Source organism: Topomyia yanbarensis, chromosome 2 (assembly GCF_030247195.1).
Source record: "Topomyia yanbarensis strain Yona2022 chromosome 2, ASM3024719v1, whole genome shotgun sequence".
Taxonomy (NCBI): domain Eukaryota; kingdom Metazoa; phylum Arthropoda; class Insecta; order Diptera; family Culicidae; genus Topomyia; species Topomyia yanbarensis.
Window position 1 is genome coordinate 102,003,552 of NC_080671.1, and position 25,039 is coordinate 102,028,590.

A 25,039-nucleotide genomic window follows, 5' to 3' on the forward strand; every position below is an offset into this window, starting at 1 on the left:
CCGCGTTCAGCACCTATCAGTAATCAGAGATCTGATTCTAGGAACACTGAAATCTGTACATCAAGGGGAAAACTAATTGCTTAGAGTGGGTTCTTTTCCAACAAAATATGGAATCACACCAAGCGTTCGTAATGGAAAAACCCGTTGAGGATACATTTAGGTCAGATTTTTTATTATTCAACATAGTTTATAGTAACAGGTTTATCCATGTATATTCTGGCACGATCAAAATATATTTAATAATTTAATAATCTTGAATCATATCAAATTCTCAAAAGGAATTTTGTATCGCAAATTAGCAGATCTGCCATTCAAATTATAATATTATTCATTTTTTAAATGTTGGTACTATATTATTTCTTTTAGGTAGATTAATCGGTTCGGTGCCTGCTTCAGCTTATTAGCGAAAGATCAAGGTCGAAGTAAACGTGCTATTTGTACACATTGATAAGGCTTTGAAAACTAAATAACAAGCAACCGCTTATAAACACCGCTATCATCCTGGGAATCCTTCGCACTGAAAACAGCACACTCCCTTTATGTAGAGTTGGTTGAAACAATAAATAACAATAATATTCCTAGCATTGAACCTGTGCGATCGCGGATTGGTTCAATGCTAGATTTCACGTGGATCCGGGTTTAGCATATTTGATTTCTATCTGTCTGAATTCGAATGAATTGATAACTGTGGGATTTATAATTAATAATTAGCATCGAGTGAGTTACTTTATTGATACGTGTATAAAAAGACTCACAATGCAATTTTTGTCGCGAATCTGTTAAAAAAGTCTATCTCTATAAGTCGATAATTTCTTTTTGAGTGTAGAAAATAGTTGATAATGGCACCTCGTCGCTGTTGTGCTATCTTATGACAAGCGCCATTTTGCATATTTCGAGAAAAACGATTTTTAAAGTTTGAGATTGAATATCTTGAAACTTATAAATGGTTTAAACTAGTCAAAGAAGACAATTGATGCTTCTATCTATTCTGTATTAATCTCTCAAATATTACGAAGATCAGTTGACTATGTTGCGAGTTTTTACTATAAATGTAAACGAAAGTCACGCTCACACGTGTCATAGGTGTGTATTGATGACAAAATTTGTATGGCGTGTCATAATCGTGCATGGAAAATTTTCCATAGAAAAAAATTATCAATTATTAACTTTTATTCATATATTTGGCTTCATTTGATCTATAAACAATCGGTGAGATGCATTTTGAAGGAAATGAGTCAGGGAATCTAGAAAAAATAGTTATTTTTTGTTACAGTGTTGCCAAATATGCTATATTTCCAGTTTTAAACTTAAATTGCATTTTTCTCACAATTCGTGCATTTTTGTTCTGAAAATAATTATGCCAGTGTGTTTTTCAGACAGTTTTACATATAAAAACATCTTATACATTAAGATAATTTGAGTCAATCTCCAGACACAATCATTTGAAGCAAAAGATAAAGAATCACTCAGCACGTTTCTCGCTATATCTCAGTGACCAAGTAAAATGTCATAATTCTGTAAACGCCACTTTGTAGAGATTTTTTAGACAAGTAATGTGGCATATCTAACTCAGTTTACCCCAAAATGACGTTTGTCATAAGATAGCACAACAGCGACGACCTGTCCTTCAATATACGACTATGTACTGAAAATCCCACATTACTTCATTTATTGTTTTGATACAATGTGCCATTCTACAATGTTTGAAGGATTTAAAAAAAATGACGTTGTAGTTTCTAGGCTGATTTTGTCCAAAGAATGATAATAGTGTCATCAACCTGTTAGTCCCTAGCCCCTGCCAACTTGTATACTACTATTTTTGTGTCCCATAATTTTTCAATTGGAAATAATTTGTTGTTGATTTGCAGCCACAGTAATTTTCATTTGTGCTCCGCGTGGGCATTGCACAGTGGTCCCAAAGAGCAAAAAAGGGGGTTTTTTAGATTGCGTCAAAACGGTTGACTTTAGCAATATGGTGTCTTTGAGAAAGTTTCTTGGAGTAGAACTCCCCTTCTTTCTGTCTTATCAGATTAATGATTAATCCCCCTAATAGTGAGTTACGAAATTTATTTTCTCCAATAATTCAGATAGACAAATACTTACTTCAGCAAAGTTGTAGAGAAACTCGTTACAAACATTTTACCCGAAGACTTCAACTCTCTATCTTTTAAGGTTTTTGAGATATGGGACATTATTTGTAAAAGGCCCCTTAAAAACAGTTTTTCCATCATAAGTTTTCTTCTAGATTTTTTCCATTATATAAATGTTCTAGAACATTGTTTGGATTATTAAACTGCATTACTTTGCCGAAGACGGAAACTTGCTATCGTTAGTATGTGTGGAGATATTCACGTTTTTTGATTGAAAATAGCTCTTTTTCCAATGCCGATAACTTTTAAACGGGCAAAAACGGGCAAACCACTTTGTAAACAAATTAAAGTGCAAGAAAAACACAACAAATGCTGGAAAAATCAGATCTCCCCAAGGCGGCCCTCTATGGAAATACTTGAGCTGAAGTTTGTCTCATCCCGTCATCAAATGCAATTGATTACTCGCCGTTTGGTTGCACTTGCGCCATTGTTATGAAGTAGGCGCAAGGGAATTGTCAGTTTCCGGTGTCAGGCGTATGCATTGAGTTTTTGAACAACTGTAACTTTTGACCCAAGCAAACAGAAGTTCGGATAATACTTAAAAAGCACACTTTAAAATTCACAAAAAGTTTTTAGCGAACTTTCAAGCTGCTCAAGCTTTAATAGAACTGCTTAACCCGCTATTAGAACATAAAACGTATTGCAAAATTACTTAAAACGAGAAGCTTATGTAGTTCCTTTATATCAACTTTTGGTTGCTTGGGTATTTACTCAAGACGTGCTTACAAAAATAAGAAAGGATAATTATTACGACTTTAACCTTTTATTTCAGAACTAACAGTAGGGGATGGGTGTAGCGTAGTTGGTAAATGGATTACCTTGTACGCAGCGCACCTGGGTTCGAGTCCCGACCCCGCACATAGGATTAGAAATTTTTCATAAGAGATTTTTCTAACCCGAAGAGGCGAATGACCTTAAGGTTAAAACATCTATAATCGAAATAAAAAAACTATCAGTAATATATGGTGATGTATTTAATGCCGGAACAGCTCTAGTATGAACAAATTTAGGCTCTAGTATTTCCATAGAGGGCCGCCTTGGGGAGATCTGATTTTTCCAGCATTTGTTGTGCTTTTCTTGCACTTTAATTTGTTTACAAAGTGGTTTGCCCGTTTTTGCCCGTTTAAAAGTTATCGGCATTGGAAAAAGAGCTATTTTCAATCAAAAAACGTGAATATCTCCACACCTACTAGCGATAGCAAGTTTCCGTCTTCGGCAAAGTAATGCAGTTCAATAGTCCAAACAATGTTCTAGAACATTTATATAATGGAAAAAATCTAGAAGAAAACTTATGATGTAAAAACTGTTTTTAAGGGGCCTTTTACAAATAATGTCCCATATCTCAAAAACCTTAAAAGATAGAGAGTTGAAGTCTTCGGGTAAAATGTTTGTAACGAGTTTCTCTACAACTTTGCTGAAGTAAGTATTTGTCTATCTGAATTATTGGAGAAAATAAATTTCGTAACTCACTATTAGGGGGATTAATCATTAATCTGATAAGACAGAAAGAAGGGGAGTTCTACTCCAAGAAACTTTCTCAAAGACACCATATTGCTAAAGTCAACCGTTTTGACGCAATCTAAAAAACCCCCTTTTTTGCTCTTTGGGACCACTGTGCATTGGACTGTTTCAATTGGTTTGTTGTTTTTTTCGGCCAAGTCTCTGCAAATTTGAGCTGACTTATGCGGAACGAACGGGTTGGAGTTTATTTTCAATTGCGCCTATAATAGCGATAGTCGGAGATCCTAACCTGAGAATTTTATACTTCCTACTGATTCAGATCATATCTAGTTAAAATTAAATGAATGTGTACATAGATTTTTAGTTCAACGTTTTGAGTATGTTTTTAAACGTATTTTTGATTCACCGATCTCGAAAATCACAGTTTTTATTTGCCTCTTAAATCTGGTTGCAATATTCAATTTTTCTGGATTTTGTAAACTGTTAGCTTAACAGAGCCCACGATATATTATATATTTAGATTCAGAAAATAAATAATCCCTCCCCAAGGTTTAGGGGTTTGACGGTATTGCAAACATCATCAAGCATCAATTGTTTTAAGATGGGTATTGCATTACGCCTCGATAGTGGTGCAACGAGGAGACCTAGAGGGCTTGTGCGCCTTTTTTTATGTTATATGTTTCTTCATACTCTGCACCTGCGCATACCAACGCTAAACCACTGGTCTATGCGCGGTGGCGTGGCCGATTGGCGGATTGACGTAGATTGACTTTTGCTGTGTGCTGTGTTTGCAAATCTTGTTCTATTGGTGGTACTCGTGGACGGGGCTCACGGAGGGAGTTATTGTGTGTCCATTTATCGGTCGACTTCGTCATCGTGCATATACTAATTAAATTAATTTAATAAAGTAGAATAAGTAGAAACCTATTAGTTGTAGCTTTGTGATAATCGTAGTTTTTCTTACTAGTGTACAACTGTTATGTGCTAGTCGTATGTCTATCTATGTATGTATTCGTATGAGTATTTGTGACAGTTGGGTCAGGGAATGGATGCAGAACTGACGTATATGATAGAATAGTGGCTAATACTTCTGATGATCAATCTGAGCATATGGTTCTATTCATTCGGGAAAATCGGGTTGGATAAATTAGGGTAAAATAAATTTACCGACGCACGTGAGTCATCCATTCCCGGCCAGCATACCATGATGAAAGTCTAACAGCATTCAATTGTCGGTAATGATAAATATACAACATTTGCTGCATTTAGACGAGTTTGATTGCATGTTACATGTGTTTTTCTATTCTACTTCCTTAGTCTGTTTCTTTTGTACATCTATTAGTTTGCTTTTCCATTATTTATGTATACCAAAATAGTATTGTTCAATTTATACACTTCTAGTCAAGCTCTTTGCATCTTTTTTCTTTATTCGGCATGTTATGATTCCTTTTATTAGTATATCTCTACTATACGCTATCTATACTCATATAGGTACAAACTCTCGTGGCCTTCGCGATAACACAAACCTGGCCACAAACGCGACCATGCAATTGAAATAATCCACATATACTTACGCCCGCGATTTCGCCTACATGAAAACACCCCGGTAGTCAAGTAAACGTGGCATCTTTAAACTTCCAAACGCGGTCTCAAACATTAACCCACCACTCGCGCGATCATGAAACGGTCACGTCCGAAAGTTTTACCAGTCTGGACTAATGCCTTCAGTTGAACCAATCAAAAAAGTGACGCTCATATTCACTAAACAACACGTTCCATGGTGACATGACCTGGAACTCAAGTGATATGGGGAAACGGACTACCATCTGTACCATACACTAAAAATTAAGCTTCAGATTCACGGTCCGCGCGCAATCAAACAAAAATACACAATCCGTCATTATAAAATCGAAGTTATACACGCGAAGTCACATACACGTGACAAACACGTTAATATACAAATGCTTGAGCCCTTCGCGATCATCCCCGGCATCTACATCCGCGATCTAGTAAACATGATGGCATCCCAGTGATAAAGTGAAAGTCTCAGCTCCTATAAATTTTCAAACGCGGTCTTAAGCGTGAACCTAAAAACTCCCGCACTCGCACGATCATGAATCGGTCACTTCCGGATGTTTCTATCCTTGATATCAGCAGACTAGGTCCATCCCTTCAATTGGATCAATTAAAAAAAGAAAGCTCTCATATCCACTGGACACCACGTTACATGGCGACATGACCGAGGACTCTAGTGGTATGGGGTAACTTAAATACTCCCTGTCAGAATGTGAATTGTACACCAAAAACTAACTATCAGAATGAAGGTCCTCGTGACTATCCAAGAACGCACGCGTGTATAGGAAATGCCACACGGTTACAAAATCCAGTCTTGTCCACGCGATGTCACATGAACGCGAGCACACGTGACAAACACGTTAACGTACGAACGCTTAAGCCCTTCGCGATTAACAACGCACACCTACGTTCGCGATCGTGCAAACTTAATAACACCCCGGTAATAAGGAGAACGTTTTAGCACTCGCGAAGTTTCAAACGCTGTCTCAAGCACGAACCTACAAACGTCCGTTTTCGCGCGCTTATGAATCGGTTACGTCCAGATACCATTACTCTCTGTCCTAATAACTTAGGTCCATACAATCAGTTGGACCAAAAAAAAATAATGCACATGTCCACTAGACAACACGTTCCATGGCGACATCACCGGGCACTCTAGTGATATAGAAGATCTCACACTATTTTAGCATCTTAGCAGTACACCAAAAAATAAAGTATTAGACTCACTGTCCGCGCGCGATTATCCAAGAACACACGCGAATATGCGATAGGCACACGGTTATAAAATAGAATTTATACACGCGAAGTTACATACACGTTAGCACACGCGACATACAAACGCACACGCGATCGAACACGTTAACTACAAATGCTCGAGCTCTTCGCGATGATACACGCGATCGCGAGTCCCTACGCCCGCACATACCTGAACCGTACAATGAATATCACATTCAGAATCACGGCCCGCTACAATTGGCCTAATGCAGTGTTTTAATGGGCGACATTGCCTGTCTCGTCTGCAAATTGTAGTATGTGATTCTGACGGGGAGCCCTTCCGAGAACCTAGCTCTACAGCTCCAGTAGGACAACCCTCCAAAAAAAAAATTAAAAAAACTTAAACAATTTCCTTCTGTATGGAAACCATTATATATGCTGCCTGTATATAAAAAGGGCGATGAAACTGACATTTCTTATTACCGTGGAGTTACGTCACTGATAACTGGTTCAAAGTGTCTCGAAGTCATCGTAAATAAGATATTGTTCAGTACATGCAGGAACTATATCAGTCCTTGCCAACACGGATTCTATTCTAAACGATCGATGAACAGTAACTTTTGCGAGATTTATATCGCTTGCATCACAAACGTTTAAACGGATATAAAAGCTGCATTTGACACCGTAAATCATACAATTCTTTTTAACAAAACTTCAACATCTGGGAATCGCAGTGAAAATGTGCAAATGGCTCAGATCATGCTTAGGTGGCAGACAACTAAATGTAATTGGTTAGATAGAATCTGTCGGGTTTTCTCCGCCATCCGACTTGCTTCAAGGAAGCAATTTGGGTCCTCTGTTGTTCACACCATTCACACTATTAACCATGTTGCAATTCTCCTGGCCAACGGTGGTTTGCTCATTTACGCTGATGGTTTGATTTTTTTTCTTGTCATGCAGCGTGAAGCTTATTGCAGGTATCTTCAAGAGTTCCTGGATCGTTTGGCTTGCTGGTGCAGCTGCAACCTCCTCAATTGTAGCGTCTCGAAATGCTGATTTATTTCACCGTAATTTATTGGCCGGTAATTTACACTATTCAACGGGAGCGACTCAATCGCGTCGATCAGTTGAAGAACCTTGGAGTATTCCTGAACGCAAAATTGACATTCAAGGTGTATTATTCCGCCATAGTCGACAAAGCTAGCCGACAACTAGGTTTTATTTTGAAAACTGCTCGTGATTTTGATCCCTGGGCTTGGGTGATGAGCCTAATGTGCGCGTACTCTTGCTTGGTCGATAAGAGTGGGAGATCCGAGCGAGTGCTGGTTCATTGATCTCTGAATCTCATGACTAATAATCATTCGATCGAGTGTTTTGGCGGGCGGCTGATATGGATGTTTCTACTTTCAAATGGGGGAACATGCTGGTTCGGTTGTTCGGGGACTCATTTGATCTTGAGCATAGTGATCGAGTCATTCGATTCGGATCGATGGACTGTCATCTATAAGAGATGATCAGACTGAAGGTGGGTGTTTTTATCTCTTAAATCGCTCTGTCGCTCTGGCTCGTGAAGATGGCGAGTAACACTCGTTTATAACGAATCGGATTCGCTGTTTTCAGAAACAGAGATGACAATCTCTTATGGATGGAACCTTCTCTTAAACATACTGTTCAGCCACTAGTTAATGCTCAACTAGATCAACTTAATAAACTGAAACACGTAGTTTTTGAAGAAATCCAATCCACGTGAACCACATCACCAAACACCTAAAAGTAGTTTAGATGCATGTAATATCTATTTCTGTGTTATCTATTATCTTATCTATTCTATTATCTATTAATATCTATTTCTTTATCCCTCTCGCAGGAGGATTGACGGTATTGTAAACATCATCAGGCCACAATAGACTAAATAGAATTATCTAAATATAAGAACCCTTCGCTCTTTTTGGTTTCTATTTGCACCAAGTGCTACTACTAGAGGTTAATTAGTTCTTATGTTAATAATCCACCGATCATTATGACGCAAGATTTTATTTATATAAGAAGCCCGCTTCAAGATGTTGATTACAATACGCCTCGATAGTGGTGTATCGAGGAGGCCGGAAGGGCTGATAGGAGCCTTTTTCCTGTTCTGTTTTCTTCTATTCACCCGCTCATAAACAACAATCAACTAGTAACAAATAGATAATTGAGAAAGGATGTGCTATGTGTGGTGGTTGGGTATTCAAGTATTAGTAGTGTTTGAAGTACTAATGTATGTCTTTCATGTTATGATCATAACTTTAGCTGTATCTTGTACCTGTTTTATCTATTGCGTCTCTCATATATTGTCTTTTATCTCTTCTTTTCGAATCCTATACTGCCATTCTACTCTCGCCTTCAGCTGGGTCAGCAAAGATGGTGATAGCCAACATCTTAACACTCACACATTTTCAAACGCGGTCTCAAGCGGGAACCTACAAAAATTCTCTCGCGCGAATCGGTCACGTCCGGAGGTCTACCCTTGATCCCAGAAGCCTGGGTCCATGCCTTCAGCTGGACCAATTGGGCAAATACGCTCATACCTATTCGGCGGCACGTCTCATGGCGACATAACCGGGAAGCGTATCGATATAAGGGATCCCACTCTCTGCCAGAATTCTGGCCGCACACCGAAAATTTAATATCAGACTCACGGTTCGCGCGACCATTCAAGAACACACAACACACGCAAATATGTTAGAAAATCACGTTAGCGTACAAACGTTAGAACCCCTCGCGATTTTCTAGACAACCTACGCCCACCAACTCGCAAGCATGATTATACCCCGGTGATAAGGTTAACGTCTCAGCGCTCATAAACTTACCAACGCGATCTCAAGCGTTAATCTACAAACTCCCGCGTTCGCGCCATCATGAATCGGAATCGTCCGGAAGTCTCTATCTTCGGTACCAACAGTCTAGGTCCATGTTAATTTAAAAAAAAATAAAAAATAAAATTGAAGAATTAAAAAAAAATTACTCCCATATCCACTAGACAAAACGTTCCATGGTGACATGACCGGGAACTCTAGTGATATGGGATAACTCACTCCCTGTCAGAATGTGATCCGTACACCAAACTAAATATCAGAATGACGGTCCGCGAATATATGAATGGCCGCAGGGTTTCAAAATCGAATTTATACACGCGAAGTCACATACACGCGAGCACACGCGACAAACACGTCAACATACGAACGCTTAAGCCCTTCGCGATCATCTACGCACACCTATGCCCGCTATCGCGCAAACTTGATAACACTCCGGTAATTATGTGAACGTTTTAGTACTTACGAAGTTACGAACGCGAATCCGCAAACGCGCGCGATCATGAATCGGTCACTTCCGGAAATCTTTAGCCTTTATTCTAGTAATTTAGGTCCATACATTCAGTTGGACCAATCAAAAAAATGAAGCTCATATCCACTAGACCACACGCTCTACGGCGACATCGCCGGGAACTCGTGATATAGAAGATCTCACTTTCATTTAGCATCTGAGCCGTACACCAAATATAAAGTATTAGATTCACGGTCCGCGCACGATTATCCAAAGAACACACGCGAATATGCGAAATGCACACGGTTATAAAATAGATTTTATATACGCGAGGTTACATACACGTTAGCACACGCGACATACAAACGCACACGCGATCGAACACGTTAACGTACAAATGCTCGAACCCTTCGCGATGATACATGCGATCGCGAGTCCCTAAGTCCGCACATACCTGAACCGTACAATGAATATCACATTCAGAATCACGGCCCGCTACAATTGGCCTAATACAGTGTTTTATTGGGCGACATTGCCTGTCTCGTCTGCAAATTGTAGTATGTGATTCTGACGGGGAGCCCTTCCGAGAACCTAGCTCTACAGCTCCAGTAGGACAACTCTCAAAAAAAAAAGACTGCTCGTGATTTTGATGATCCGATGAGCTGTCTTTGGAGCAAATTCTTCGTGCAGAAATCGGCAGTGTGGAACTGCTTGGGCGTCTTCGGGTTTATGCTCCTGACCAGAGTTAAAAATATTCAAATTCATTGAATGAAAATTTATCATATTCAGGCGCATTCATTTTCAATATTCAGTGACGCAGCTGAAAACGTCAAACGAACAAACCACCCATTCATCCATGCATATTTTCATTCGTCTCCGATTATAACACGAAGCGACCGTGCAGCAACGAATCAAACACATCAAAGTAGGCCCTGGCATAATGTAAGCGACGATAATTGTTGTTTCATACGCTTTACCGGCATTTGAAAACATTTTCTTGGATAATTAGTGAAATGAATATTTTGTACGATATTCAACTGAATGAATAACATGGATATTTGAATGAATATTTTTTTTTATTCACCGCGAGTCGCACCAGGTTCATTTTCAGCCGGCAAAAAAGAGCTTCGATTATTTTTAAATCTGCTCCTGACCGTGTTCTTCGATTCAGGCAATTTATGCATCCAACGCTAAGAAACACAGTCCATGGTTCGAATGATCCTTGATCCCACACTGGAACGGTTTTTTTCTCCAGCAGACATAAAGTCTCTTCATCTTGCGTACCCAAAAAATAGGTTTGTTTTAGGGGATGTAAAATTTTAGCCACTCTACCTAGAATACCCGAAACGGATAAGGTGGTCAATGCTCTCGGAATAGTTTTGGCAGTACTCCAAGAGCTTCATATACTGCTTCAAGTAACTCAAGAGGGTTTTATTCATACCGAGTTTTGGTCAGCTACCCCATAATCCATGGTATCTATAATCGAAAATGAAAGATAAATGTCGTTGCAGCTTAATAGAGTCAAGCAGACGAAAACTAAAACACAATTCGGCAAACGATCGCTATCCCGATCAGAACGACATAACAGAAAGCTATCAAATTTATATCTCATGTTGATATTTATTACTCACTGTGTTATCTTTGTGATATCCCAATCAGCAAGGCAAGCAAACATATATCAAGTTTATATCTTCTGGTGATATCATTGGACTGCTAATATGATTTAACGTACGCATATAACGATGATGTTATAATAAGTTATACATATGTTCTTTTACAGTTATCTTTGAACGCTAACGGTACACTGTAAACCAGGTAAATGACCATTTGGTTAAAGCCCCAATAAACAAATCAATCAATCAACTGGGAATGATTGTTACATTACACAAATGACCGTCTATTTACTAATACGCTGAAGTCTCTTTTCAAGCGTCGTTATTCAACTTTTTTTCCTCAACAATTTCTCAAATTTTCTGTTTATCTGTTATAATAATTGTAGTTGATAGATTGCACTACCGTAAAAGATTTATAGGTATTTATTAGGTTGAGATAATTGTACTGGTTTGCTTAATCTTCCCCATATTGAAAGTGCTAATAACAAAACCTCTTGAAATTTCAAAAAGCAAACCTCGAAACTTTGGTATTTGTTTCTTTCGGAATCATAAATAACATTTGTCGTATTCTCCGTTAAATAATGTACGTAAATTATCCGCTCAATGTTACCATATCGCATCGACATTATTACTAGAAATCGTGTAAAACATGTTAACGTACAAGAGAAGCGCCGATGTGCACTATTCAGAATCTAAAAATAGCCCCACTTTCCTAATCTGCAAAGATACTATAAAGCTATTCAGTCTATCGTTATATAGACAGCTGTAGTAGTGAGTAAAACTGCATGAAAACAAAGCGTATGGCATAAGGAAAACAAACAGTCCTTAGGATTTGGCAAAGTTCAATGTGTGAGTTCTGGAAACAAGATGCATCTATAATCGTTTTGCCCTTGACGGATGCGAGGAATATTATGCTAACATTAAACATCAGTCGAAAGCAACGTCGTTGGTTCATGCAGTAAACATCCACATAAAACTCAGAATGCCCAGGTTCAAATGGCTATAATCCATCAGCGTGTCATATATTCGAATTAACAATCAGCCAGCATGTATGCAATCATTTGACCAAACTATAAAAAGCTTTTGTTACATGAAGCTTTTTGCTGCCAAACGAAAACGCCTTAATGTATACTATATTTTTCTTTTCTATTCTATTTTTAGAACTGCACGCTAAATTTGTTGATACTATACAATAGGTAATACAAGCTATATTGGCCGTGGGAGAACCTAACAAAATTTGTTATAATTCTGATAGAAGACTATCACAGGTTGTCATATTTTTGACCTACGAGAAGAATTTCTGTTATGGTTTGTGTTATTTTACCAACTAACGAGACCAGAGTTATTATACAACTTGTTATCATAACAAAGTAACACAGTATGTAATAATTTTATTTCTTTCTGATCGGGCTCACAGAGGACGTATAAACTTTTGAAAAAAAAATATATCTCATTTAGTTTTAACTTTGATAAAATCATATCAAATTTTGTTACAATTTTGTAATCATTAGCCAGGTTTTTGTTTTATTTTTTGTTATTTTAACATCGAACCAGCCGCATTTATAACAGGTTCTGTTTCAAAATATTTTTGAAATAAATAACAAAGGTGTTATAAATCAGTTATGTCCTTCTGATCGGGTACAAGCGCGAAAACAAACGAACGCTAGAAATCGTAACAGTATAAGCATTATTTCCATTCATGCTGCAAGTCTTTTGGATAGAGATGGGTGAAACAAAAGATCAACTTATATTTTATACATCATGGATCAGTACGGGATTGATTTTTGATGCTGCAAGATTCGTCCTTCTTTCAGAATTTAAACAATTAATGAATAAAAAATTGAAAATAACTATGAATGTCTTCTTGACTGTCGAGCTTCCATTATGAGGAGTTTTTCGGCTAATCAGTCATAAATTAGACTGCGGAAACAACAATGTTGCTTTTACTTCCAGTAAGTAAAAGCAATATTGTTGTTTTCGCTGTCTAATTTATGACTGATTAGCCGAAAAACTTCTCATAATTGAAAATAACTAGTTTCTAAATCGTATGTATCCTCTTGTACTGATGGGATTCTTAGTGTCCCCTAAGAATCCTTTTTAGGGTTCTGTTGAAATACTTCTCACGAGCTAAAGAAAATTCTAATAAACTTTTTCTCAGTGATCTTGATAATAATTGCGATGTTTTACAACCATTTGCTAAAGAATCTCAAAGAATCTGCTGAACATCATGTTGTGAATTCTGACACAATATAATAACTTAGTGCTATGTAATCAGAAATGTAAGAATAATCCCACCAGAATTCTGAAAAGGATTCTATGTGTATTTTAGAAAGTATTTTATCTTCGATGTAATGAGGACACCTTTCGAATTATAAGAGGATTTTCGTTGGAATCTTTTTCCGTATTTCATTAGAATCTTGAGCAAAATATCAAAATCCAGAAGATGTAAAAAAAATCCTGGAAAGGAGAAGTGTTCAGTCAGAATTTTGAAATGGATTTTATCCGAATCCTTAAGAATTTTCAGTCAAAATACTGATCCGGACATTGTTAAAAAACTGAGAAGAATTTCATCAGAATCCTGAGCAAGACACCATCTGGATACTCTACAGGATCACCAAAAATGAGCAAGACACCGTTAGAGTTCTGTGAATATTTTGATCGGAATTCTGAACTGGATTTCATCAGAATCTAAAGGAGTTCTGATCTGGAAATCTGGTTACAATTCCGTCCTGGGCAAGATTCTAGCAGAATTCTGAGCAAGATAACGTCTGGACCCTGAAATGGATTACCCCAAAATATCGTGCGAGATGTTGTCAGAGTTCTTAGTAGAATTTCTCGAAATTGTTTGCCGTGTTTCATCGGAATCTTGGACAAAGCTTCATTCGAAATAATTTATTCAAAATCCTGAAGATTCGATCAAAATTCTGAGTATCACACTCTGGAGCTCATCAAAATCCCTAGAATTTCGATAGAATCCTCAGTTTATTTCCGTCAAAATTCTAATCATGCCACCTTAAATAACTGAGGTTTCCTTCAGAATTTCGAGTAAACCAATCGATGAGTAAAACGGCTACCATCGGAATTCTAATTCAACAGAATCTGGAGAATGTTTTCATCAAAAATCTATGGATTCCATCAGAATCCTAAGAAGAATTTCTTTCTATCGGATTTCTGAGCATGGTTTTATCAGACTCCGGAGAATATTTCCATCAAAATTCTGAGGATTCCGTCAGAGTCCAGAGTAGTATTTTATTAGAATTCGGAGAAAAAAAATTATCCATTTTCTTCGGAAAAAACAGCATGAAGTCTTTTGGGTACTGCATGAGAAAATTTTAAGAAAATTTCCAGTCGTTCGATAAGCGGATCTTCAAGCAAAGGGCAAAAGGGCGATTCTCAAGTACCAGGGGGCTATACAACTACCACAAACCCTCAATTGTTATTAGGGTTCTTCCAAGAGGGTGACGTGACGTCATATTTTCGTAGCCAACATAAGAACTTTGCTTGTAACAAAATGAACGAAATTAATTTTAAATACGAACGAGGAGCACTTTAGTTTACATCGAATCAGTTAAAGTGTTCATTGTTTTCTTTTGTTTATTGCTACTATTGTTTGTTGATGACATTTTAAGCGATTTTGACGTTGTCAAACTGACCCCCATCGATCGGTGGAAAAGCGATGTTGCCTATTATCAAACTCTGTATGTACCCAAGTAGCATTTCTAGTTTTATAGCACACTACAAGTGCAATCTAAGTTTTAAGGAAGGCTTCAAGAGTACCATAAAACCTTACTTGTTACTAGGGTAGAGATAGGGATACCAGTTGCCTGGGTTCTTCAGCTATACAATGTTGGTCGTATGTTATCGTCTTCTTTCTATAGTTTATTTAATTTCATATCACTTATGCACTAGGATAAAAATAAATTACATTATCGGGCATGAGTTCATTCACTGCCTGTTTTGTTTGATATAAGGCAAACATAGTTCGGTAGCTTATCCGTGAATTGACAACACCGTCTTATCCGTTTTATAGCAAGTGCGATTGCTTTAATATGTTCCGTCGCCCACAAACACTGCTTCTCAGTGAGCTTACGGATTGGTTGGTTCCGAAAAATTGCATTCATATTAATTTGAAGTTTCTTGTTTGTATTATGTATCGGCATATTTCTCAACGGTTTCCAATGCTGGTGGTTGAAATGAAAATTTAACTAGTGTTTCAATAACTTTGCAAGCACCGGTCTCACGGAGAAAACTGATTGGAATATGCAGTTACAAGGCAGCTTAGTGCTTTGTATAATAAATATCACCATTCTGAATGAATTCCTTACGAATCACTTGCCTTTGGCAGTGGAAAGATCTAATACACTCTAACTCTAGAATATATGCATGTTATACGATTAAATACATCGCAACTACTTTATTTTTAGAATCACTTATACTGCGGCTTACTCTGCACGGTTAGTGGTTTTTGGTCCGTTTTTGCTTTGCTTTGCTGAGTGATCGGTTCATAGGGAATTCATTGCGTTTTGGTGGAGCTGGCACATCTCAATTTTATGTCGGTACAGTTTCTAAGATATGTGCTTCCTGGGTAGAGAGTTGCTGGCCCCTGAACGAGCCATAATCGTTTGTACAATTGCTTCAATTTAGATACATTTTGTAATAGGCTACGACTATCTGTTATCTATCGCTGACTATCTACACAATCTTATGTTATGTATGTTATGTATTGTCCAATTCCTTGGTACCGTCAGGGTGCTTTGCAAAAATCTACGCAGAATGGAATCACACGCACTTTAATCAGACTTAGGTACTAGTTGTTGTTGTTGTTGCTTGGAAAAAATGTTCATTCGTCTGGCATCGGTTTTGAAAGTCGTCTAGTTGAATCAGTTGGGATAACGGTAGAAGATCGGATTGTACGGTCTCTTGGAATACCGCTCTGGCTGGACATCGGCACGGAGAATCACAACTCCTGACGGGTTCACCTTGACTTTGATTTTGGTTTGCGGGCTCAGTATTCCGTAATCAACTTCCTCGTACAGATCCTGAAAAGATCGGAAATCAGGGTTTGTTCCGTTTCTGGTGGCAATCGATTTGGTATGTATATATGCATTACCTCTACTCTGTATCCGGTGGGGGAGATAAGGCCAAGCTCGCGCAGGGTGACGGCTACATCCGATGGGGTTCCATCTGTTCGTCGGTTCACGAATGCAACGGCGTAGGAGTAGAATGTCTGGTAGATGGGTGTGATCGGACGGGACCAGATTTCGATTCCTTTGTGCTGAAAGAAGATGAGGGATTGATGAAATTAATACCTTCTGTGAATATTTGTGGTCTCAGGACGCACTACACTGCTTTGTTTTTAGTACAATCGTAACCCGATCAGAATGCAATAACTCAATTATAACAGAATGAAATTTTCGTACTAAGCATTTCTCAAATCCTGTTATTTTACTAATAGTAGGACTTGAACATCCACACTGGTTTAGGAACAAAAGAACATCCTTGAGTTTCATAGCTACATAGCTATGGATGGAGAACTAAAAATCAGTTACATATCAAATAATATGAAGTTCCGTAATAGGATTCACAAAGATCATACGAATAATACTCAGCACGCTGAATAGTGGCCATGTGATAATTTAGTTTGCAATGTCCATTCAGTGCCCTGACTAGAATACTGCAATTGTGTTTGGAAAAATGCAGCTAATTCTTTGACATGTTCGGACTCACATCCGGCAGAGAAGTTTTTGTTCGAACGCAAGTTTGCAAGCTACGCATGTTTGGATGCCGGGTAACCATGGGTTGTAGAACAAGCTATATATCTTTGAAATATGCAATCTTCAATACCTTGAGCTCTGGAAGATTTATAAAAATACTACTAGTTGTATTTAAAGGTAGAAAATTATTTTTTTCATTTAAAAAAATACGCTTCTATCTAGTCGTATGTCGCAGATAGGTTTGAATAGTTATTCACAAGAAGCTTTATCAGGGCAGTACATCTTTAGTTTCGCGGCCATTTTTATTTTAAAATGAATCCATAAGAACCTGTAATGTAATTTCCCGCCGAAATTTCGCCTAATTGTGCACTTATGTGTTTCTAAATGAAAAGTCCTTCGAACCTTCTTCTGCCACCAAACAAGATACCCGTATGCCAGTATTGGTCTAATAATTGTTGTGTAGATTCACAGAAAGCCTGTCTACATTGGCCGAAGGCCATGCAAGCTCTCTTTATTCTAAAATTGATGTGAGCTGACCAATTTAGTTTTGAGTGCTTAACTTGATCTGTGACAATAATTTCAGAGTCAAAGAGTGAAAGGCATTGAGATTTCATTTCGATTCACTGATAGCTCAACGTGAAGACACCATTGCTCAACAACACATAAGGCTTGTTGCATCAAATCAAAAAGTGTGTTATACATATACAATAGTGATAATTAAATGATAATCATCGGCGAAACCATACGTCGGAAACCCAAGCTCATTCATTTTCCTCAACAAACCATCGGCAACCAGGTTCCATAGAAGTGGTGACAGCACACCACCTTGAGGACATCCGCACACACTCAGTTTCCTTATCTCTACTTGTCTTAACGATGTCGGTTGCTAAGCATTACGTGTATCCAGTTCGTGATATTTGAAGGTTCTGCATCCAAAATGAATTTGAAAGACCTGGTGCTGCTTCCAAAAACGACCTTCATTTATTTGCGATGGTTGCGAGTTTGTAAAATACCGAATAACCCGATTTTCAAAAGATTCGACCGACGTTCGTTGTGTTTGGCTGTCGCCCATGTCATGTAAATTACAGCCGCAAATCTTGAACTGTATATTCATGAAATCGACGTCGACGTTATGTGTTTGAAGGTTATGAGGAGTGTATATTAGGGTAGCAATGGCATGTATGGGAAAAAGTGATCATCGAATTAAATAATAGGAATGATTAAGGAATAGGATATGATTAAGGGGTCGCAATATAAAATGGCCCTTTGAATATTCAAGAAACGAGTTCGTATTTTTAATGCTAAATATCTAAGACTGTTACAAGATGTTGAGATTTAGTATCATCTTGAAATACAGCCTTTTTGGAACTTGTAAAATTTTGGAGTTCAGACTCAATGACTTGGGCTTGGAAAAACAGTTTTCAATTGTTTTTATTCAAAATGTTTTACAAATGCTTGAAACGTCGGATTTTGTGTCTTCTCGCATTTTTTTCTTTTTGAAGAAAAAATATCATTTCAATCGCAACTGAGATTTTCGAAAAAAATCAAGAGATTGTTTTTTTAACCAGATCTCAACGTTTCGTGCATTTCTTAGACATTTGACATAGAAAACAATTAAAAGTTAGTTTTTTAAAAACCCAAGTCTCATCTCAACTTAATTTTTTTTAAATCCCTGAAAGGCATTTTTTTTGAGAATTCACATTTATAAGACATTTACGATTAAACTCAAATCTCTCGTAGGTTCTTTTTGAGGTGTGTCCAATTTGAGTACTTAAGATGATCATAAATATTGACACTGTATACCATGTTAGATGTTTTTTGGAGTTGTGGATTTGTTGATTACGGTGCATATCGTTAAATTGTTGTTACGATATTCCGGTTACGTTTCAGACATTATCCGCTCATCTTTTTATACTTCAGCGAGTGCAACAGAAATGCTTTCATGATCTGTAGCTGTTAAAGGTTTTTACACATTCTTCGTGCCAGTTGCTAAGAAAATCAGTAGCATCAGTCATACATCAAGTGAAGATAGCTGACCACATTTTTGCTTTAATATCCTCTCACTTGTCTTTCAATTTATTATATCTCCAGTAACTTCGATCCTCTTCCTTTGTATTCCTTCAGTCTTCGCTTTGCACCGGATTTCAAGTTCGTGCATAAATTAATTCTGCTGAAAAAATCTAGCTGATAGTAAAATGGTTGTCGAACAAGATTCGTCAGCAAAGACAGAGCAGTCTTCCCAAACGTACACCGTACGCAATGTTTGCTCTGGTTCTGTACTCTTATTAAACCCACATTTTGTGTACGAACTCAAACACGCTATTTCGAACCAAAACACATGCACATGTTTGATTGCACAACCGAACCCCATATACGCACACCATGGGCGTATACATAGGTTCGTGGCACCAGTTTTATCTTTCTCACTCTCATCATCACTAACCTTGACTCTTTTTGCCTTGTGCGAATTGTTCTCGTGTACGCTCCAAGTGTATGTACACGGATGTTTGAACTAGAGTTTGTACATCGTTTGCTTGGGTTCAATGTTCGAGGCGAACCTGCACATCGAGACAAAGCTTGTTTGAGGTTGAACGCGTGCACGAAATTTTGTACACAGGTACAAATTTGTCGATGTTCATGGGAAGTCTGTAAACTTCCCGTTCCAAACCCTATACATTGAAGTCGGTCGGATTATATCTGACCTTTCTTTCCGATCAAAAGTAATCATCTAATGATTTCACAGAAATAATCAGCCGTGACAGATATCTTGAAAAGTTTGATAAGCTCCAAATTGTGATATTCTATATAAAGCAAGCTAATGTCGTTACTGGCGAAAAATATACCAGCTCGAGAATGCTCTGACAGAAAACAGAAACAATTTCTGGGCATAGAAATTTGAGAACAAAGAGCTTCCAGCACTTCCAGAAACTCCATACGAGGAAGAGTTTTTTCGTGTACTGTGAAAAAAGGTATAGCCACAAAGGTAACATCCGGTTGCTGTTTATAGGACTGCAAGTTTCCAGAGTTCCAAAACTTAATGTTTGTTTATTATTTTACTTTATTTTTCAATATTTGGATACAATTGTATTGGTAACACATCTAATAGGCTTGACATGTGCTTGAACCAAAGCCGTTCACTTAAATGAAGAAATCATACTCACGGAATAATGTATTTTATGCCAACCAACCATTATAGCTAACCAAATAACACACACGCACATCAGTAGAATGATTCAGTATAATTAATTGCAAATCGCGACAGTTGCATTGTTGTCATTTGTCTCCGATATTCCAATCGGCACTCAGGGGCGACATGCAATTTGTATGCGATATATTGTGACAGGAGCTGAAATTTGATAGGATAACGAACTCACGTACGGCAAATGTGATGATTGCTTCGTCTTTGAGAAACTGTGAGAATATGTACGGAGAGAGAACTGTTTGTTCAATTGTGTGTTTGTGTGTTACCCGACTCTGTGGATACCTTTGTTGTCTTTAGTTGAAAACTGGAACCAGCAAGGTATCAGTATAAGTTTAAAAATTATGTAAAGAGTGTCCCACATCAAATTGCATCACGGAAAAATGCTGTAGAAAATTACCTAGTGGACGGAACCTTTTCAAACTTTCAGACTATAAAATATAACTTATTAGTAAGCTTTCGGCATATTTATTTCATTCAGCATCAATACTATAACTGTACGCCTGCACCTTACGCTTAACTCCACTCAGTAGGTTCTATACAACATCCAGCTACAGCTTCTTCTGTACGAAAACCCATTTTTTCTTAATTTCTTCCTCAGATTTGACCTCCTTGGGATGCTTCCGTAGTGGCTATCCTTGGGTACAAAAGTAATGCACATGAACAGATCGCTTGCCAAATTATGTATTTATTTGAACATAAAACTTGTGCTGGGCGGTGAAGAACAGTTGCCCCGGAATACGCCGCAGGTCTGCCTTGACGTAAGTCTCACCATTAATGATAAGACCATGAGGCTTCGTCAGCATCTGGGTGTACAATTTCCGGGCCCGTGACTTTCCCACCGTATTTTACCATTCGTCACGATTTGGAGCCTGCTGTACTTTGTACGTATGCAGTTCAACTTTTTGGCCGCATCCCTGAACGAAGCATTGGGATTTCGCTTAAACGCTTTCACTACACGCTTGTGATCCCAATCACTAATAGAACATCCACTCTGACCGCATTTTTCCTTCCGTTCAATGCTCAGAGTTTGGTGGTAACGTTTAATAACACGATTCACCGTTGACGGCACGATTTCCAATTGTTTTGTGATGTCCCGATGAAAGAGTTGAAAATGTTCCAGGTTTCCGCACCAAATCAATTCGTGACGTTGCTTTTCGGGTGACGCCATTTTTTTCATTTTTTGAAAAACTGACAGCGATAAAAATACAGTGTACACAATGTACTCTAAACTACTTCTACCCAATTTTTTAAGTGAAAATACCTAATGAGTTATATTCTACAGCGATGCAATTTGATGTGAGACACCTTTTTTTTTTTTTTTTTTTTAATTGCCCACCACACTCCCCCACACCAAAGAACTCATACAAGAGCCCCCTGGTAGTGGACGCAACTTGTCTCAGCCCATGAACAATGGCAACAAAAACAAACAAAACAAATAAAACAAACTGAGCTGAGACAGACATTTATTGATGTGCAATTAGTTTAAGATTATTAACTAAGGTGGCATCCCAGTGGAAATAGATTTCCTGTTAAGGGATCCACATTATAAATTAAATTAAAGTTAAATACTGCTGACGGATGTTTACATTAAATTACAAAACAATATCATTAATTAAATATTTCGTTAAGCCTATGTTTAAAGTACCGTTTCAACTCATAACTTTTATAACTCACGGCGTACTGAACGGAATATGTAACTATTTTGTATAAAATAATTACAACGGTCTTGTATAAAATTTCAGAGCAATGAACGAAAAATAATGGAAAACAAGACTTTTTGATAATGTTTTATAAGCCTGTTAGTTTCCCTTAAAACATGTGTACCGACATAACTAGTTTGTGTAATCACGCTTGTTTCGGTTTAATGTTTATCTGTAAAAGATTTGGTTAAAGAGAATACAATGATATAGCATATAATAATTTTAGTTTTTACTTCCGCATGAATCGCTTCAAATGGCAAGCAATACCACAGTGGGAAAACATAAACATTTTTTAAAAGAATTTGAAAAGGTTGGATGACGTTCACTAGGAATGGTGTTTTTATGTAAAAGGATCTGATAAATTGATTGCTAGTATTTAGAATGACCGCACGGTACGCTATCACGCCCGTTTTGGCCCAATTCCTCCTTTCGTTTGAGTTTATGTTCAAGACTGAATATATAACTCGGAAGAAAGTTGAATACGACTGACCAAAATTAGTGTATCGTATGTAAAAAAAGCCTAGAGAATCGATGGAAGGTAATTAGATTAATCTCTTGAAACGTATACATCCAGTTTACCCCAATTCTTCGCACAAATAAAATTTGAAATTAAACCTGGCTTCATATTTCGGTTAATGGTTATATGCGGCTGATCAAAAGAGGTAATTCTTAGGTATAAAAGTCCAGGTTATCGTTTGAATTTAGTTAGAATGACCGCTCGAAACGTGTGTACTCGTTTTACCCCATTTCTTCCCATAACTTAAGTGGGAAGTTAAACCGGGCTGTGCTTCTCGGAAAGAGGCTGAATGCGACTTTTCAAAAGTGGCAATTCTTATGATTGAAGATAGTTACAATGACCGCACGAAACGTGTATACCCGTTTTACCCTAATTCTTCATATAATGTATATTTGAAGTTATACCTTGCTCTTCAGAAAGAGGCTAGAAGCGGTTCACTCAAGAAGGTTTTCTTATAGTTCAATATAAATTGAGAATTTTTTCTGTCATGTAGTTAAAGAACAAACAAAAAATTCAGCGACTTCAGTATTTTGTATTAACCGTTATGTGTCCGATGCGGTACCCGGGTACCTTTTTAGGTTTCAATTAATTAAATTCCTATGTTTTATCCATAGCTGGAAATTGAAACTTTGTGACATCTTAGAACTGCACTAAGTCAAACTTTTGGGTTAATAGTATTGTTGATATAGTAAAGGGGGCGTTAGGAGGGGCTCCTGAATTGTTTAACTACGTAACAGGCCGACTTGGGTACCCGGGTACCCACAAAACTGAAATGCCAATAACTAAGGTAATTTCCAACCAATTTTGATGCTTTTGGGTGTTTTGAATTCAGGAACTCATCCGCTTTTGGACTTGGTAAAAATGAATCGGTTTACTTTATTCGTTTCCCGGGAATCCGGATTTCTGGAAGCAGGTTCCAGTACTGGGATACTATTTGTGAACTTCAATGGAATACTAGAAATAATTTTTGAAATTCTTGGTTTGATATACAATTACAAGTATCATTTTCACTTATGCCTGAATATTTCAGATTTTATAAATGTGGGAGCAAAAAATGTGTAGTTTTTAATATCATTGGAGATCCCAAACTAATATATACTCAAATAGACATGTCATAATGAATTTTATGTTTAGAAAAGGATGTCATACCATTAATTACAATATTTAAAGGAAAAAATCGAAGAAAATTTTTTTTTTGCTTATTTTTGTATGGAAAAAGTCAAAAAACATGATAAAGTAAGCTTACCATATTCATAGGGTTCTAGAGTGCCACGCACCAAACCTTCTTAGCTTTATTGTGCATAGTTTAGACAGTGAAAAAAGTGCCTGTTCGTGCATTTTGGTTTGCACCTTTCTTTCTTATACGTAGTTGAAGTTGGTGTAAAAAAATGTAAAAATCTTCAATAACTTTGAAACGAATAACTATTTTTACATACAATCTTCGACAATATTATGTAGTTTTGATACCTACACATTTGTCTAGAACATAGTTTGCACGAAAAGTCACAATGAAAAAAGTTATATTAAAAAAACTAGATTTAAGGGGGTTGCCATAAAAAACGCCTTATAAATCGATAACCTTTAGTCCTACAAGCTCAAGTCCTTCAACAAAATTCTTCACTTTGAGCATTCCTAAAACTTTGTGGAAGACACCAACTTTCTACCTCGTCAGTATAAAAAGTTAATTTTTTTAGTTCAATCATAGTAAGCCATGCCTAATTTCAATTGTTATCAGATTGTGGGGAATATTCATATGAACAATTCCTCCAAAGACGCCCTGGTAATATATTCGATGGTTTGGCCTCTAGTGAATTTAGTTCACGTTTTCTGCGTTTCCGACCACTGTGCTATGGTTGTCCGCATTCAGTTTTCTTCCAAGACTATAACTTTGGTTTGAAAAAATCATTGCTTTATGCCTTCACGTAAATTCAAACTTTCTTGAAATTCTTCTCGCAATGAGGTATGTAACATCAGTTGACTTCTAGTGATTTCCAAGCGATTTCGTTTAATTTTTGGACCGATTTCTTTAGTAATTCCAATCCACTACTTTTGGAACTCGGTCCCCAAAAATCTGTTCTTTACCAATCAGATCTTCAGATAGTGGTTTCTATACCAATTATCCGATTAATATGTAGGTACTCACCTTATATATCCTCCTGCCCTGAATTCCAAGCGGGTCTTGATCGACGGCAATAATTTTCTTGTTCTGCAGAATTGCTTTGAACTCCGGTCGAATCGTTCGCAGATCGACCGACATCATCAGTGGGGCAGCCATGATGGCCCACAGTGCCATTTGAGTCTTCGACTGCTCGTAGCTGAGGCCAAAGTTTCCGATGATCAACTAAAAAAAGGAATGTTTTGTATGATTGAGCTGGTACTTAACAGTAGTAAACCAACCATATCCGGGTCGTTCCAGTGACCGGGGCCAGCATTCGGAATGATCGCGTCCTGATTGTTGCCGTAGTAGTCGATGATACTCTCCAGTGACGCCCACGAGTCCTGGATATCATCATAGTTTCTCCACAGATTGCAGTGCTGAATAATCGACGAATAGTTTGGCTGCAAGTAAAGAAATTCATGACGAGTTGA

At 37.6% G+C, this 25,039-nt stretch overlaps 2 protein-coding genes across 2 annotated transcripts in view; one reads left to right on the forward strand and one right to left on the reverse strand.

Annotated features, from left to right (window-relative positions):
• Positions 1-25,039, forward strand: part of LOC131679033 (6-phosphofructo-2-kinase/fructose-2,6-bisphosphatase 1-like) — a 298,237-nt gene that overhangs the window by 12,605 nt on the left and 260,593 nt on the right. The gene's annotated exons all lie outside the window — the stretch shown is intronic.
• The window catches only part of LOC131679032 (alpha-N-acetylgalactosaminidase), a 207,763-nt gene continuing 197,899 nt past the window's right edge, over positions 15,176-25,039 (reverse strand). Inside the window, exons 4-7 of the mRNA XM_058959555.1 lie at positions 24,848-25,009; positions 24,594-24,791; positions 16,428-16,592; positions 15,176-16,356 (exon numbers count right to left, since the gene is read on the reverse strand). Of these exons, the coding sequence (XP_058815538.1) occupies positions 16,198-16,356; positions 16,428-16,592; positions 24,594-24,791; positions 24,848-25,009 (684 nt within the window). The 3' untranslated portion in view covers positions 15,176-16,197. The remainder of the gene's footprint in view (positions 16,357-16,427; positions 16,593-24,593; positions 24,792-24,847; positions 25,010-25,039) is intronic.